At 36.4% G+C, this 18,570-nt stretch overlaps 2 protein-coding genes across 9 annotated transcripts; one reads left to right on the forward strand and one right to left on the reverse strand.

Annotated features, from left to right (window-relative positions):
• The first annotated feature begins 1,666 nt into the window (after positions 1-1,666).
• On the forward strand, positions 1,667-17,500 carry LOC122179800 (fibrinogen-like protein 1-like protein). Of its 8 annotated transcripts, none has more exons than XR_006178831.1 (9): positions 1,667-3,333; positions 3,614-3,783; positions 3,880-3,952; positions 4,260-4,451; positions 5,633-6,339; positions 8,769-9,469; positions 10,534-11,673; positions 11,788-11,939; positions 16,335-17,500. XR_006178831.1 is itself a non-coding variant. In XM_042870945.1 (6 exons), the coding sequence occupies exons 5-6, from the start codon at positions 6,192-6,194 to the stop codon at positions 9,467-9,469; spliced, it is 849 nt and encodes a 282-aa protein (XP_042726879.1). In that variant the 5' UTR covers positions 1,667-3,333; positions 3,614-3,783; positions 3,880-3,952; positions 4,260-4,451; positions 5,633-6,191; the 3' UTR covers positions 9,470-10,285. The 8 variants fall into 8 exon arrangements, 1 of the variants encoding a protein (XP_042726879.1); XR_006178835.1 differs by having other exon boundaries at positions 5,633-5,874; positions 6,171-6,339; positions 10,534-11,939; XR_006178833.1 differs by having other exon boundaries at positions 1,667-2,219; positions 3,221-3,333; positions 10,534-11,939.
• CHRM5 (cholinergic receptor muscarinic 5) lies at positions 15,730-17,316 on the reverse strand. Its single transcript, XM_042870912.1, has one exon. The coding sequence runs from the start codon at positions 17,314-17,316 to the stop codon at positions 15,730-15,732; it is 1,587 nt and encodes a 528-aa protein (XP_042726846.1).
• Positions 17,501-18,570: the final 1,070 nt, after the last annotated feature.

The following is an 18,570-nucleotide window of genomic DNA, read 5'->3' on the forward strand; positions in this document are numbered from 1 at the left end:
GTTTTTCTTCGCTGTTCTATTCCATTTACAAGGTTGCTGGAGAGCAACAGAAGTCACGGAGTCTCTTTGGAAATGAGATGGTTGCCATGACAAAGCTCCCGGCTGCTTCTTGTCCCAGATGAGAAAGTCATTTTTAGACTCACATGTTTGAAGGTTAGGCTACAGTGTTTTAAACTGAACAGTATAGTTAACTGATTTGAATCTGCTAAAAATTGTCTGTTGAATAGAACATTTGTTCTGTTAATTCAACTGGTTTTATTGTTGTTTTTATTTGTTTTTGATCAGATAGCTGAGGTAAAGCTGTTGTACTGAGATCAAGATTTGCACGTTACTGAATTCAGCTTGTCCATAGCATCCCTCTCAAATGTATGTCTAACCTTAAAAATTCCAGAGTAAAGGGATTTTGTTTTGTATGTTAAGTTTGAATGTTCAACTACAATATACTTAATATTTGTACTTAATGTATTATACGTTTTACTTAATTCTCATGTTTTCCAGAGTGACCATTACTCTATCAAATAGGAAAAAAAAATATTTTTTCTTTCTGGATAAATCTACGCTGGATACTTTTCACTGCCTTATCAACTTTCTGGGGGCGGGGTTTATTTTATTTATCCATTTATTTATTTATTTATTTATTTGAGTTTTAAAATGTATCTCACTGTCCTTTGATTCTCTTGTTTTCCTCCCTTTTTACAAAACAGGTTCCTAGTATGCTCCACTGGAGTCATCTGGGGCTTGCAAGCATTTCTGTGGTTTATGTTCAGTCAGGGATAGATGTCTTCATTTCTCCAAATAACGGTTCATCTCACAAATAATGAATACATTAAAAAAATTTAGAAGCTGTATTGAAAATAGTGTTAATATGTCATGAATTTCAGCAGTTTAAAATAACTGGTTTCTGCTATGTTAGGCAATCTCATGTTTTGCATGCCGTTGCCAGCTCAGAGGAGCAAGTAAAAATTGTTAAAAACATTTTTTTAACTGTTCCTACTTGAAGATACAAAAGTGCATTTAGTCAAGATTGCAGAGCAATCCAGTTCAAGTTGTTCAAAAGCACAGAAGTGTCTCTAAAGACTGGGGTCATCCTGTCTCCTTCCACCTGTCCTGCTGAGCAGTCTTCTGTATATCAAAATTTTTGTTTGAAGTAACTATTCAGTGAGATCTTTTTTATATTTTATATGTGGTTTGCATTGCTAGAACTTTCTCCCTTGAGTTCCTTGTTCTGCTGAACAGATAGCTGTGTGAAAGTTAGCATTTGCACATGTTTCTGTCAACAGTACTGATCCACAAATCCCGTTTGAAGCCTTTTGAAGTACCTGGATACACAGGTTTCTAGCTTGTGCCACACTCTGTGCCATAATATTTACTGGCACCTGCTGATATTTGTACCCAAGCTCCTAAGTTAAATTAAATTAACTTTTGAAGTAATGCTGCTTTGCCCTTGCTGGAACTGATAACTTCACTGTATTGGTCAGATAGGAATGCTTTTCACATCCCTTACAAAAACAGGCCGATTAGCTGTCCTATGGTATCCAGGTTGTCTTTGCAACTAATGTCAGAGCCTGATGAAGTAAGTTGTTCAGTTTCAGTCAAATTCTCCCTTTTTAAAGGTAAGTTAATTTGTTTAAATATTTGTTTAAATACTTGTTAAAATAAACAGAACTATTTAAAAGTAACTTAAAAATAAGAAGAGTTGCATTGGAATAATTAAAATAATATTTGCCAATTAAAGGCAAGCAGATTCAGAGGAATAATTGAAATGTCAGCATATTATGGAGAAGGAATATGCGGTTACTGGGTTGAGACATTAAATATCTTAATTAATATGGCTAACAAGTCAATACAATAATGATTATTTTAAAACCTGTATACGATACAAAACCTTACCAATGTAAAGTAGTCCTAACTTACCATGATTACATCATTTTCAGGACTAAAAAAATATTCTCAAAATACTTGACCAAGAGCAGAATATCATAGATACTCAGAACAACTACAGTATTTGCTGGAACAAACGTATAATTGTTAATATAATTAGAAAATGATGTTAACTAAAAACTGCCTAATTACTCACAGAAATTAAACCCAGCACTTTGAGGACATAGCCAAAAGGCTAGGGAAAGGTGGTTCATTTGGCAGAGCTGCAGGACAGGTCGTATGCCAGAATTGCCCTGCGACTGGCCCGTTTCACAGAGGAACACAGCCAAGCACACCAGGTATGATACGTTCCCTGAACCTTGCAGAGTCCCCTCACCCAGCCTGTCACTCATGCCCACTGAGGTGTAATATGTAATGGTTTCTGTTGTTCGAAGTTTTCAGGTACATAAATAGCTGCCTTTCTCAGCACAAGTAAACAGCTGCTGTTACCTGCTCTCTTCTAATTAAATGCTTCCCACTTCATTTCTACTCTTCCAGTTGAGATAGAAGAGTGGAAATCAAAGAGAAGCAAAGAGGAAGGTAGTAAATAAAAAGGGGAGGAGGTATACAGTGATGGAAAATGCAGAAATCAAAGGCACAAAACAAACATATATCCCAATTTATAGCTAGGCGATAGGAAACCTGCCACCATTAAAGTCAGTGGTATTTTCTGAAGTATATTTTAAATTGTTAGAGTGGGAAGACACCTTCTGCCCTTCCTTAGTATGTTATTTCAGCAAGATCTGTATGCCTTCAAAGTATTATTATTTAATAAGATACAGCACAGTGTTTTCATACTCTAGTCACTACCTATAAAGCTTGATACTAACTAGAAGTCAAATACATCAAACATGAATATCAGCGTCTTAGTTTCAACTGGGATGGAACTGTTTTCTTCAGAATGTCTGGCATGATGCTGTGTTTTGGTTCTAGGAGAAAAACAATGTTGATAACACAATGATGTTTATAGTTGCCTACTGAGCCAAGGCTAGTCACAGTGAAGGACCTGAGGAGCTGGGAGAGAATGGAATTGGGACAGCTAACTTAAGCAAGCCAGAGGGATATTCTGTACCATATGATATCAAGTGGAAAGAGTTTTGAAGGGGTTGGGAGTTTGTGATCTCTCTCTTTGCTGCTCGGGGGGCTAGTTTGGCATCATTTGGGGAGTGGTGAGCAATTACTTGTGCATCACGTGTTAAATATGTTGTGGTGGAAGCCCCATTCCTGGAGACATTCAAGGTCAGAATGGGAAGGGCTCTGAGCAACCAGGTGTAGCTGTGGGTGTCACTGTTCTTTGCAGGGGACTGGATGACCTTTAAGCGTCAAACAATTCTATAAATCTGTGATAATGCAATGAGCATGGAATGTGTGTTCTTCAGCTTTTCTCTGTGATTGACCAGTGCCAGAGAAAAGGTACTGTTCTGACTCCTTGTGGTCATTCACATGTATAGTAAAGTGTTATTTGTTCTTTAAAAATGAAAAGAAATATCAATGAGTTTTAAATGTTATAGATAAATCTTTCATAATACATTCTGTTAAATGTATGTATTTCATTGTTGCAATATATTGCATATGTTGTGATTTCACTGAGAATAAATAACTGAACAGGAATTACGCATAGAACAAATCCTCAAGTAAAACTTACACAGGACTTACATGTTTTCTACATTTTAATTGTTTTTTTTTTTTTCAGAGTAGAAAGTGTTCAAACTGGGCTGCAGGTTGGATCAAAGAGTACAAATGTGTTGGCTCATCTTACTCTAGTTTAGATGTCATCTAGAAGTCATTCAGATAGATAACACAACCTTCAGATACAAGAAAATACGGTGACAATTAATTCATCTACTTCATTACCTTTTTGATGTAAATGAATGTTAATCAACTCTTGATAATCCAAATAAACTAAAATAGAAACCTATTGACCAGCCTGTTCTGCTTTTGCTTTTTCTCTTTTTATAGCTTTGAAGCAGTGCTTTATGTTTTAATTTCATGCTTTGATGTGAATGAGCCTGAAGGAACAAGATGGTTTGGGGTCAGTTTGATTGATTTGTTCCTTATGCTTTAAAAACAAGTTGACTATAGGATTTTAAATGTGATTAGCAATACAGCATCTCGTCAATTTACCAGTGCAAAATGATGTAGTGCTTTTCAGCATCTAACTTCAGGTGTATAAACAACATACATAATTTTCTGAAATAAAATTTCTTTGCTATGTTTATTCATTAATTGGGAAAATAATTGATCTATTTATTAATCTAAGTAATTAATTTAGTTATGCTGTTATTTTAATCCTTATGGAAGAACTTTGTTCTTTATGATTCATATATTCTTACTTGCAGATGTTATATGTCAGAGCAAAGTCCACCAGAGTGAAATAATGAAGAAGCAGTTTTGCTGCGCTTCTACATTTGAGATAGTGTGTTGGAGCTGATTTATTCACCTGAACTTGAGTAGCAGGCAAAGTACAACTGTAGAGTATGAGCTCATACATTCGTGTGCACTTGTTTCTTTGTCAAGCTTCACTGTAAGAGGTAAGGTATCTTCCTGCTGTTTTCCTCAGTTGCTTTCTTAATAACTTATAATACCAATTTCTATTCTAGAACTAATTGAATCTGTAAATTATTTCAATGGACTCAGTAAATGTGAGGGAAGAAAAAGGACTGACTTGCTCAAAAATGCTAGAAGAAAGAAACAGCTAACCTGGAAGCTTTAGGTCCGAATACAGATTTCCTAACGTTTTATAATGTTGGTGGGATAGGTTTAGATTTACAGTCATTTCTAATAATTTTAAAAATAATAATAGAAGCTTTCAGTGAAGGGGGTACATGACAGTAGGAAATGCAAACATAACAGAACTTAAGTGCTGTAGGGGAAACCATGTGCTGAATTTTTTTTTTTTATAGTATCTCAATGTCAAATAACCAACTTTGGATGTAATAGGAAATTGTATGTTAATAGTAAATCAGAATTATTACTGTATAGCTGTAAGTAGAATAAGCAAATTCTGTTTTGCTGTTTTTCTGCCTGGTAAGTACAAAAACCAATTCTCAAGCCTGACTTCTATTACAGTGATATATCTTGAACATTTTTAAAAATGTGTTCAATGCTTTTTCACTCTGGAAAACTGTTTTACTGGATCTGCTGCTGAATCTTTAGATTCATAAGGAGTGTGGCTTTATTGCAGTGTAAACCACTGTGGAGAAAGGATCTGGCCTGTGTAGGCTCTGTGCTGACGCTGGCAGGAAATATGCTCTGACCAAAGAGCTGTTTGCTAGAGATATATATTCAGCCTTGATCACAGAATCATAGAATCACAAGGTTGGAAATGACCTATAAGTCCAACCATATATGATGTAAAGGCTTTGGCTAAATTTTAAGCAAATTTGTCCTTGGAGAGCATGGGAGATGTTATTCCGATTCAGTTTGAGCTTTCACTGATACAGAAATACTTCAGTCAGACTGGAATGTGTTTAGGTGAGGACCCCAATAACAGCCTGAGACTTCTTTCTGTATTGGATGAAGAGTTACTAAAGAAGTAACCCAAAAAGGAGGACAAAATGAGGCTCAAAGCACTTTTGATTCCAAATATTGAACCCCTGTGTGTCTTGAGATTGAAGAAAAGTGAAAGAGTTCCTTTTTGTTTTGTTTATTGAGCTTTTTTTCCATATCTGATTTAAGCCTGTGAGTTAAGCCTGTGACCTGTTCTTTATAGCTATGGATGGAAATTCATCCAAAATCAAGTCCAGAATTGCTGAAGTGAATTCTCCAGTGTATGGGAATATTCATGGTACTAGAAAGGCATGGGATTGAGTGTTGTTTGAAATCCAGAGAGTTGGAAGAGCTAGTGCTCCTGATTGTGCCAGTTTGTCCATCAGTGCCTCTGCTTCAATATTATTCACATACATGGGGAATAAGCAAACTTCAGTTCTGATGGATGTAAGACGTCCTTTTAAGGTATGTCATTACATTATTTTCTGTTACGTTTTGTTACAGATAATTAGGTTGTTTTAGGTACAGTGTAAGTGATACAACACAGGGCTCCATGTCAGAACAACCACCGGCTGGAAGTACTGTGAAGCATCAGGAAAGGGAGATGCACTTGAAAGATGGAAGAAGCCATTTTTGACAGAGGCTCTCACTGAAACCAGGTGTTTCAATACCTTTCTCCTAAAAGAGAGAGGACTGTACTAAAGGTCATAAACGTTTCCATTTTCAGTTGCAGTCTGTATTATAGCTGTGGATTGTTGCAGGAGGGCTGATTCTGAAGAAAGATGCTGTTGAAGAGTTCAGCGGGATTTGTTCTGATCTTCCTCTCCCATTGCACTGTGCTGGTGACCACCAAAGAGGCAGTGATCTTGGCTAATGCCCACCTTCTGTCTCAAAGAGATTATGATAGACTGGCTAACATCAATGATAAAGGTACTCATGAAGGGTGAGTGAGCAATCTGGGTGTGTGCGGTGCTTTACTGTATCGCTTTGTGGAATGTTTTCAGCATATTTGAAAGTTTGCTCTGCAACAGTACTTTGAAATATAACGTGTCCTGTCCCAAAGTTCAAAATCTTCAAATCTCTTGCTCAGCTGACACCTAATTCAAGAGGAATTAACAGTTAAAAATATTTTTCTAAAAAATATTTTGTTGCCTTTTAAGAATTATTCACTGACAGTCATGTCTGGATTACATCTGTCACGCCAGGACCTGAACCTCATTGATACTTACAACTAATAGAGATATTGCTCTGCCTACCTAGCTTGCAAGGTCCAACTTGGTAGGCTTTCTAATACATTTGCTGGAGTAAATCCCACATAAAATGCAGACAAAGTGAGCAGTGTATTTGGTTTAGTTTCCTCCTTTGACTGCTGGCATTTGAGGGTCTATAAAATTCACTTTTTAAATTAATTCTGCAACAACCAGCTTGAATAGTTTTCTCATGTGGTTGATAGAAGCTGTTCTGTTTTGCATGAATAACATTCACTGGGTAAATACAAGTGTCACTGTGTGTATTGCTGGCTTGAAGACCTCTGTCTACTTAAATGACCATTCTCTAAACTTGCAGGATCAGATTTGGAGTCAGACTGTCTACCAGAGGAATGCTCTGAAAACTGTGGTCCAGCTTTATGTGACTGCATTTGAAGTCTTTCTCTTTTAGGATGCGTGATAATTTCTTGCAGATAGTATTGAGACAAAGTATTTTATTCATGTCTGGAGATTCTGTTTGGCAATGAAAAGCCTAGAAGTAAGACCTCAGAAAGCCTATGTGCTTCTGTAAATCTGCCCTGAGTGCCTTAGAGCACCAGAAAATGTCTGAATATCAGATATAAAAGGCTATATTTAACACAGTGAGGATGCTATGCATAATAGTATTCAACAAGTTTAGTCCAGCTGGACTTTTCAGAGTTTGCATTACAGTTCTTCATACCCTGATATTAAATCAGAGAAGGCATTGTAATTTCAGTAAAAGCTGAAAAGGGCGATGACTTAGGTAGAAAAGTAAACAGTAAAGTCAAAGGAGTCTGGGAATGTTTGCTTCTAAGTGTGTACTTATTAAGTATTGGTATTACTAAGTATACCAAAACAACAGTAGGAATGTACTGATAAAATTCCATTCTTTACATAATGTAGAGAAATGTCAATACGAAGAGCCAGAATGTTACAGAAAAAAAATAATCAGATATTCTTAAGTAATACTGATGGGATAAAAAATAAAGTATGAAATTCCAGATTTTACTTCAAGGTTAGGACTTACCAGTTACAAAAATCCAAAGATGGAAGTCTAGATTAATGGAAACGAAATGCTACAAGTTCAATCATTGAATTCATCGGCAGAAGTGTTTCTAAAAAGACTATGGATAAATCAGAGGCATCAAGTAAGGCCATCTGCAGTACAATGTGTAAATTTAATTCACATTCTAGGAGATAAATTTGCAGCTGAAAAGCTTCTAAAACAATTGAGAACCGGAAGATTTATCTTACACAGAATAATAACAGAACATTTTTAGCGTAACAGAATTCACCCTAACTAAACAAAGGCTGATTAAAAATTTAGCTGTCCTCATTGTGTGTGACAGCTTATAACCAGGGAAGAATGTGTTCAGTAAAGGATTAGCAGGGAGCCTCTGGTCAATGCTTTTATCAAGGAAAAGTATTTTTTTTTTCCTGAGCTTATTATTATTTTTATATTTGGAAATATTTTTCCTTTGTTGTTTTTTGACAATTTTTTGAAAAAAACCTGTGCTTTCCCTGAAATATTCTAGCCTTCCAGAAGAATGCTTCTGGTGAAAACAAAGCAGCTGAGTTCTAAATACAGTATCTAAATTCCTATCAGTTATCGTCAGGACAGAGCTTAGAATTTCCTAGCTCTAAAAAACTGTCATATTACATCACAGGTGATCTTTAAGAAATTTTTCAATAGAAACATAAAATGATTAAGTCTTCATTAAATATAAATTAAAAATTCTTTGTTAAATACAAATTACAAGTATTTGCTAGTATAATCACATGCCTCTTAGGAGCAAGTGAGTGACTATTTCAACTGGAGGAAGAGTGTATTTGTACATTTTGGCTTTACAATCATACTTCCACCATACATAAAATCACATACTTCTGTATTACAAAATACAACAACACCTTTCAGGAACTTTTCAGTGTGTTCTGCCCTCAAATCATCCCCTTTTTGCCAAGTGCATGCCTTTCAGTTGGGCTGAAGTCAGTCTGACTCAGTTTCCAGCCAGATCAAGGCAATCATGCACTTACTCTGGAGGGCAGAGTTTAAAAAAAAAAAAAAAAAAAAAAAATTGAACAGAAATTTAATTTATAACTCTTTTTTCTTTTTTTTTTTTCCCTACTTAGACTATCTAAGGGATTGTTTTGAGATTTTTCAGCACTCCAGAGGAAATTCCGGAGATGGTCTTTACGTCATCCATCCAAAAGAAGACCCAATTGTTGTCTCTTGTAACATGCAGGATGGTGGCTGGACAGTAATCCAGCACATTACAGCCAACAGTACTGTCGACTTTGATAAAACGTGGCACGATTACAAATATGGGTTTGGCTCTGTTCATGACAACCACTGGTTAGGAAATGAATACATGCATCAATTAACTGGCGGCTCTGTGCAATATGTACTTGGAGTTAAACTTGTAGACCTAAATGCTGAAATCAAATGGGGACAGTACGAACCATTCTGTATTGAAGATGAAGAAGCTCAATACCGAATCAAGGTTGGCCTATACAGAGGCAATGCTACTGATGCTCTAACTCTGGACACAGAAGCTTACCTCCACGACAACCAGAAGTTCACCACCAAAGACAGAGACAATGACAATTACTTTCAGAATTGTGCCAAACTAGAACACAATGGTATTCCTGGGGGAGGCTGGTGGTATGATGCATGTGCTGGGGCAAATCTAAACCGTAGGAACGTGATATACTGGCAAAAGGACTGCAGCAAGAAGCATTTATGCAAGTTTTCATGGATGATGGTCAAACCTGTTGAACACAGCCCACTGTATGCAACTAACTGTTGTCCGTGTCAGAAGGAGGAACTGTAGGTGAGCCATGTATCCTTTAAATGGGACAGGGGTTCTTTGTCAAGTGACTGAAGTAAAATCACACTAATTAAATAATATTTGTGATGAAAAATTTAGCTCCTGCAAGGGGTTTGTGATCACATATTGCCCAGGACTGGACCTAAACCATATAGATATCTACCAATCACAGAAACGAGAAAGATAATCTCTAACAAAAGATTTACACTACCCATTTTATAGTATTTTGGCCGTAGGAGGAGTTAGGTGTGAAATCTGGGAGATATAGCAGATACGCATACATACACATGAATTTTAGAAGGTTTTGCTCCAGGATGAATGTTCATCATTAACTGCACATCTTCACAAATTATGCAGGAAGGAAATTTCAAGGGAAGTACCTATATTTACAAAATGCTTATCAGAGAGTATTGCGTACCATACGGTAGCATAAAGCCTTTCCTTTTTACCTTTAGTGAGAGATATTTTAATATTTTTACTTGGTAGGAGCCTTATCTCCAAATGCTTCTTTAATGGTTCCATATCTAATGAATTACTCAGAACAGTATTTTCTTCTTTCTTATTAAAGCACCCAGAGCTAATAGCCTCATCAGCTTTCCCACTAAAAGCTACTAGTCCAAGGCCAAGTAAAGGCTACTAGCCCACAGCTCCAATTTTTCCTCTTGTTCCATGAAATACTAAAGCTTTTTGTTTGTTTGTTTTTTGTTTTTAGTACCATTGTGCGATAAGAACAGTGTTGGCATTACTTTACATGTGCTGGCTTCAATTGTTTTGGTACTCAACCTTGAGCTTACTTAAACAATGTCTTTTTTTCTCGATTGTAACACAAAGAGAAAGCCTTTAAATTCATGATGAATTCATCTATTTTAAAATCATAAATAAAAGCATTTCGGTTTTGGTAACCTTGAAGATCCTGTTTACTTGTACAAATGATGGGGTTACTTAGAATCTTCTATTTCACACTTTTCAATATAATTGGAATAGCTGAATTACTACTTAAGAGTTTTCATTCTTGTATTCTACAAATTGCCAGGATAACAATTAGAATATCTTGTATTTTATTGTAGATTTTCAGTTGCAGAAACTCAGGCAACAGATATTGGCGAAGTTCTGCTTTTTAATTAAAAAATGGGATCCTGTCACTGCCATGAAAATTAATTTAGAGACAAATAAACTGTACTGTGTTTAGAGAAGACCAAGACTGGCATGATTACTTGAGAAATTAATTGGAAAATGGAGAAGTCATGAAAGAAAATTCTATTTTTTACATTGCACTGTAACACTTTCAGAAAAAGATACAGGTAAGTTGTGCAGGTGAGGCCAATATAGTGTATATGCATATTTTGCAGCAGGTAATGTTTTGCCTTCAAATTGTGATTAAAAAAAAGAAGTATAATAGAGCAAGAAGTGAATGAATTTATGAATTGAATTGATGTAATCAAGTCAAATAATGTGGATTCTGCTGCAACTGCATCAGGAGACCTCCAAAGGTTGTAATGAAGATACAAGAAAATTGCTGTCTCCCATAGCTTTTACCCATCAAGTTCCCATCTAGATAGACAGATTCTAACATTACTACCAAAAAACAGCACAAATAATCTTGACATGGAAACATCCAGCTGAAAGCCAGCAGGCTGTATCTGATCCTCAAAGGCAAATAACCTGCTCTGCAGCTCGCTCATCCTGCTTGGAGGATTTTGGAGGAAAGGACCTGTGGAATACGCTCCATGAACAGTTCAGGCATCACCAGCCCAAATCCAGCTGTCCACTCTCTAGTGGAGGCACTCTCTAGTGTAAACTGGAGTCCTACAGACCTCTGCTGACACTGAATTCCAGTATGGGAATTAGATTAGCATATAGTAATAAATGGTATTGATAGATCTGCAGACAAAAACATGACAAACATTAACAGTTCAAGCACTGACTTTAATGGAAGTCATGGAGTGTGGTATGTTCCATGCTTCTAAATGAAGAAAGAATGGAAACTACTCTAAGAGCTGGATTGAGGATGAAAATAATTAGGAATATTCCAATCCACTCATCAACACTTCTTTCTTAGAGCTTTCAAAGAGAAGGACGTGTTGTTTTGGAGCTCAGGTTTGGAAGTACATTTCAAATGGAGAAGCCACTGAGTATACAGAAAATGGTAACTCCAGCTCGTCTGTTACGAACATCGGAGGAAAGTCATTTGGTTTCCTAATACCCAGGTGACTCCTTCATGTTACTCCTATCTCTATAGAAAGTAAAGAAAATTAATCCCAGAGGTAAATTACATAATTCAGTTTTTTTTTTTTTTTTTTTTTTACTTTGTTTTCCTAAAGCAAATAATCCAGAGCGAGTAGAAGTGCCTATGTCAGAGTATAATATCACAGAGTAATTTGAGGAAAGTGATGGCCAAATATTCTTATTCGATATGAAGATTTTAGAAATCCCAAACTGTGAAGGGCTGATAGGAAACTGTTTCCTACTAAAGGTAAGGAACTGTTTTTACAAAATTCTATTCAAAATACAGTCTAGTGACAGTCTGCAGGTATTCAATTCTGAGTTTCAAACTAAGTATCTGATTCCATAATAACTGTGTTCTAAGAGAAAACACTATCTTCCAGACTTGCATCAGATTTTTTAATTGTTAAAATGACTTCTGACTTAGGTTTAATATACTTACCACCTCCCAGTGCCTTATTTATTCTTTCAGGTGTATGACTGTCCTTAGGGATGTTTGCATTAAGATGTATTAGTTCAATTAATTTGACATAGATCATGTGTGGAATTTGACAAGGAGGCAATGATACAGATTTCTCAAAATGCTCTGTGTAGGAGATAAAATGATCAGAAATAATTCATTAAATAATTAAAAGTAGAAATTGGGACTTTTTGTGAGGCTCGACTCTAAAACTGGAACAGAATATATAGGGTGATAAGGAAGTACAATTAAGGATTTTTGCTTAAGTACATCTCTGCATCTCTGGAATCCTCAAGTTCGTATAAACCAATGCAGTTCATGCTATGGGTACAACTGGGATGAGGAACAAAACTCCACATACAAAAATACCTTTCAGCAATTAACAGCAATTGTTAATTGAAGTGCATAGAATAATTATACATTAGAACAATTATGATCAGTAACTAAATTATAGAATTAAGTTAATGGGAAAATATTTTACAGGTTCTCGCTGTATTTACTCTTTATCTCTTCATTTCAGCCTTCCCCAGTTCTGTGAACTCTTTCAAGGCTTTATAAAGTGTATTTATGTAAAACGAATGGGTTTCTGAGATTCACGGGGAGACTTGCTTACATAAAAAAGGAGTGACAAAAACAATACCTCTGTTTCCTTTGTGGGAAAATTCAATATTCAAAAATATTTAAATGTGCAAGGTCTCTGAAAAGCTTATTTGGGGATGTATGTTCATACAACTATATTGATAATACATACATAGATATATAGACAAATATATGCATATGCATGTATAAATAAAGTGCAGTTTAAGAAAAAGTTCTTTTCATAAGTCCACGACCATAATTAATTAAAGGATCAGTAAAAGGTTCATTAAAAGAGAAATACAGATAATGAGATTGTTTTACATTGCAGAAGCCCCACGACATGTTTAAAGGAGCCTTTATAGAGCTAGAAAACAAAATAAAATTAAGAAACTAAATACTAACTCACACTCTAATGAGTTTTTGTGGTTTCTTATTTTTTTTTTTTAAGGGTAAACATCTCACATAACAATAAAGCGACAAACACCTCTTAATATAATTCCAGGTCTTTACAATGTACCCAGGTTTGGCAGTGTAACGTCTCGCACTGTGAAGTGTTAGCAGCATAGTTTGAGCACACGTTTCACAATTATAGTGAACCAACATTGTTGCATCCATCACCATCTACTCTAATACATTTACTAAGCACAGAGTCCATAAACATTTACATAGCACTCTAGTTCAACAGAAGCCAAAACCAACAAAATATATTCAATTTAATTTTAGAAGTAGAAGCCAATGCTTTACTTTAGAAACAACATCACAGGTAGCAGCAATAGTTACTATCTCATGAATTTTGCCTTTAACTACAGCTTATGCCACAGAGGGCATTCATTTGCTAAAAATCAAACACAGTTTACTGAATGTCCAAACCAATGTAGTATAAAGTTACCTACTGTAATAACTGACACGTACGTAGTTACTGCACACAGAAAAAGCTCTGGTAGTGACAGAGGAAAGTTGATGAAAGGGTCTTTGAAAAGACCAATGCATTCTTTTAATAAGTAGTCATATGCTAATGCACACAAAGTATTAGGCACAGTGTGGTGTGTAAAAGATCAATCAAGTGAACTCCGAGAATGTATTTTTACATTACTACACTGCTAATCTTTCACTGACAGTTTTTCCCTCTGGAGATTGAGGATAAAAAATATTAATTACTTGTACTGTGATTGCTGACATGAAGGATTTATATATCTGCAGGGAAATATGTTGATGATACAATAATAAATTATATGAATGATTCTGCTGGGAGCAGTGTTATGTTCAGGATGAACTAACGTGATCCCTGAAATATGCAGCTGGGTCTCATCACTGCTGCACTGTCCCCCTAATGTGTATAATAGCTAAAAAAAATAAACATTGGCCCAAATTTCTACTTCAGAGCATCTCACCCTGAATTTTGATAGAGGCTAGAACTGAATCTGAACTTTTGAGGTGGACTCAGTGAGGTGCGTGAAATTCTTTCTCTGTTACTCATAAGTATTTGTGTACTTTAAAATTTCACTCCTCATGAATCCTGTCACCACTAGCATATTTTTCTACCACTATGAGCCAGGCATTGTTTCCATTCAGTCAGTGGCTTTGTGCTAAAAGCAGCCCTGCCTTCACATACTTACTTGTCAAGGATGCATGACTTCTGCCAGTCTAACACAGATACCAGATAGGCACATGAATGTCTTTACTGCATTCAAAGCCCTGGCAAACCTCAGCTACTGGACAGGTGATCAGCTCACTGCAGCTGTACCCGGAGTCCCAGGAGCCACAGCCGCAGGTGGGATTGTCTCCAGCCCCCAGTGTTGCAGCAGACAAAGTTCTGCTGGACTGGGAAACTTCTATTTCCAAACACCTGATGCTGATTAGTATTTGTAAAGATATTTAGAGATAGAAGTGCTATGAAAGCACGAAACTTTTATATAGATAATGGAGAAATACTTACAAAATATTTCTTCTTTCAGAAATACCAATTTTGCCATGGCTTCCAATAATTTTGTGATAGGTAGGTGAATTTGCAGGGCATTGATGCACATTTTTGTGCACTTGCAAGGGGGAGTGCAATAGAGAGACTGCAAGAAGGATTTGACTTATATCCCACACACTGTAAAATAGACAAACTGTGTCCGTCCTTATAGTCAGTTCTGGTCAGTACTACTGTCACTACTGCATACATTTAAAATGTATCCTTCTGAGGCATTAGGAAATGAAGAAATACAAATTCATAGATATCTGCTAACTATCACCATGTTTAGATAACACTGACTTGCAGGATGGAACTGAGATGTGCGGGATGTAACTGCAGGATGTGTGAGATGTGGACTGGATCCTCCTTATATGAAATACATTATCTGATTCCTTCCCTGTGAGCCCTTCTTCTGTCTCCCCAGAAAAGACATCTTAAAGTGCAAATTTTCATAGTATTACATTCTCCTGTAGTAAGTGTATTCTTTTGGAATAGTAAGAATCTCCCTAACTCCCCAATCTCCCTAGTATTGATAACAGTATTTCCCTCTTTAAATAGTCCTTATTTCATTCCATAGCATGTGGAAAAGTCTCAAAACAGAAGTAATACGTGTTCCATTGCTTGTTCCATTGAAAAATAAATAGACAATACAGCAGAAAGGAGAAAAGGAACTATAGGAAGAAACAGTTCTGCACTAAGAGGAGACAGGCTGGATAACCTGCCCTGATGACTGGATGATAATCATGTGCTAATTTCTAGAAGTTTATAAGACATACTACAATTTCTCAGGCTGAAAGAAAGGACAGAAGAACCCAAACACAACAATTTTAATGCAGATCTACTGCGTAATCATGAACACCCTGCCAGCAACCACTGACTTCTTTATCCCAAATACACTACTTTCATGCAAAATATCACTTTTTGCTGACTATTTTTTTTAACACATAGACATATAAAACAACAGCTTTGAAAATACGGAATCAAAAGTCCTTTACTAGGCTATGTTAATATCTATTTTTCCATTTATCTCTTATATAGGAGTTGTTATGGCATTCGAGTATTGCCCTGCCAGTACAGTTTCTCTTCCACTTTTTTCTTTTTCCACTGGCAGAAAAGTAGCATCTTAAAAGTTTTCCTGAAAGTTTTGTTACAGAGAGCATAACACATGGGATTAACAGTGCTGTTCACATAGCATAGCCAGTATCCAAGGTGCCACAATGTCAGAGGAATGCAGTCCGAGCAGAATGTGGAGATCAAAACCATTATATTGTAGGGAGTCCATGTGATGATAAAAGCCAAAAGAATGGCACTCAAAGTTTGTGCTGCTTTACGTTCTTTTATAAGAACCATCCTTTTCCTTTTGGTGATTTGGTTATTTATATTTGGATCCATGCTTTTGATGGAAGGATCCTTCGACACAGCAGCAGAACAAGGAGTTATTTTTACCTTACGGCAACCATTGTTGGCTTCCTGAGTGCCATCAGCCTTAACCACCAAGCGGAATTTGTAGGCCACACATTTTTTACTTTTTTGGCCGATGGCAGGTGACAAAAAGTATTGCTGGGTCTCAAAATCGTTTTCTTCAGGTTGGTCTTTGACAACAATATCCTTACTTTCCCTTTCATTAAATTCTTCTTCCTTACCTTTAGATGGACTCCTGTATGCAACTTGGAAAACAGGATCAGTGGCAAGTTTGTCCTCTTCTTCTGATGATGCATAGCTGCTGCAGGTGGTCAGTTGGTCAGCCTTAGCCCACTCAGTGCACGTGCTCACTGCCTGGGATGCCTTCACTGTAGCTGATGTACTTCGACTGGATGAAGACCAGGAAGCCTGACATCTCTCTCTTTTGACTAAGTTTTGTTGCTTGCAACTGAAGCAAGACTTCAGGAAAGCTTTTCGAGGCTTTATCGTCTCAAATTCGGCCACAGACTCAGAACCCTGAAGTTCAGCGAGGTCCTTGGTACGTTTCTCAGTCTCTTTGTAGATGCGGCAATATAAAATGGTCATCACTGACACTGGAATGTAAAAAGCAGCAATTGCAGTACCAAAAGTGATAATGGGCTCGTATAAAAATTGTATCTGGCATTCCTCAGGGGGTACTGTTCGTTCACCCACAAAATACTGCCAGCATAATATTACAGGTGCCCATAGAATGAAGGAGATTAGCCAAGCCAGGCTGATCATGATGCCAGCTCTTTTGGGCGTGCGTTTAGCTCTGTATGTCAAAGGCCTTGTGATGGAAAAATATCTGTCAAAGCTGATGACTAGGAGGTTCATGACTGAAGCATTGCTAGCTACGTAATCCAGCGCTAGCCACAGGTCACACGCCAGGCTTCCAAGAGACCAATGGCCTATGAGTATATAAGAGGTATAGAGGTTCATAGAGAATATTCCAATGATGAGGTCTGCACAGGCAAGACTGAGCAAGTAATAGTTGTTAACAGTTTTGAGCTGACTGTTAACCTTGAAGGATATCATTACAAGAACATTTCCCACTATGGTTATTAAGCTTACAATTGCAGTTACAGTGGCAATAGTAATAACTTCCCAGAGGCTGTGCCCTTCTAACTGTTTATGGTTGATGGATGAACTATTTATAACAGTAGAATTGCTGAATAGATTTACTTCCATTCTTTTTCTTGATCAATGGTTATCAGAATCTTAGCACTCTTGCATATTGTTTTCTGTATATCTTTTGGAGGCAGCTGTAAAAATAAAAGGAAAAAAGAGAAAAAGAAAGCAGCTCATTAAATAGCACGGACTTCCATTAGGTATACCTTGAAACACTTGCAAAGCAATCCATCAAATTATTTGTGTTCTCTTTCTGTATTGTCATAACTGTTTCTATCATTGTGAACTAAATAAAATATACACGTGTTCTAGGACAATGTACTCATGACTTTTCTAAATGCAATCAAAACAACTATTGTTTCATAAGATGTTCAATCACACAAGCTCTTACATTTTTAATACCTTAAGAGGCACTCTACATATTGTTAAAGGCAGACATTAAAGTTTTGCAGTGTAATGAGACAGTGAGTCATGGTGTTGTTCCTTATAACACTGTGTAGAAGATACGTCAAAATTTCAGAAATGGTCTCTAGAAAATTTGAGGAAGTCACTGTTTCAGAATCCATCAGCAGAAAAGGAACACAGGGGTACTGAAGATGCATAGGGAGATAGTAACCATGCTGGCACGGTGGCACTGGTAAATAATTAGGTGTTAGAAGTGCTCTGCTGGTGAATTTTTAGAGTTAAGCAAATAGGAAAGGACAAAAAAAAAAAAAAAAAAAAAAAAGTTTTCAGAAAAATAAGTTTAGCTGAAAAGACTTTTCCCTATAGGAAGGTCTGAGTAAGATAAGGTGTGGAAGTGCTGGAAGGATTGGGTGAGGACAGAAATGAGTAAAATGAAGGGGAGTTATCAATGGATAACCTCAGTGACAAACTGCAACAGAAACAATTTAATACTGTAGACTGCATAAGCAGTAGAAGGAAATGAAACCACTGTTGTTATATTAATATATATATCTCTAATGTCCATACCTTCCTACAGTCTCTCTCATATGGTGTAACTTTTCACTGCTGTTTTCTTGTTTCTGAGAATGCATGCCTGAATCAGGCAATTAGCTTCTTTCACAGATCTCTGCTGGTTTTTAGTTATTCCATCACATCTGATGATGTTAATCATTTGTTTGATGCTTACTCTTTGTAGGCCACATAATTTTGGAATAATCAAGTAGATGTTAGGTTTTTAAAGTCAGAAATAGAAAAGGATGTTTAAATTTATCAGCCATCTACTCAGTAAAAAAACAGGTAAGAAGATCTTTTTTTTTTTTTTTTTTTTTTTTTTTTTGTAACTGATACGGGTTCAGCTAAAATTATCAT

Source organism: Lagopus leucura, unplaced genomic scaffold, assembly GCF_019238085.1.
Source record: "Lagopus leucura isolate 7727_CA_CO unplaced genomic scaffold, USGS_WTPT01 Super-Scaffold_1, whole genome shotgun sequence".
Lineage (NCBI taxonomy): Eukaryota > Metazoa > Chordata > Aves > Galliformes > Phasianidae > Lagopus > Lagopus leucura.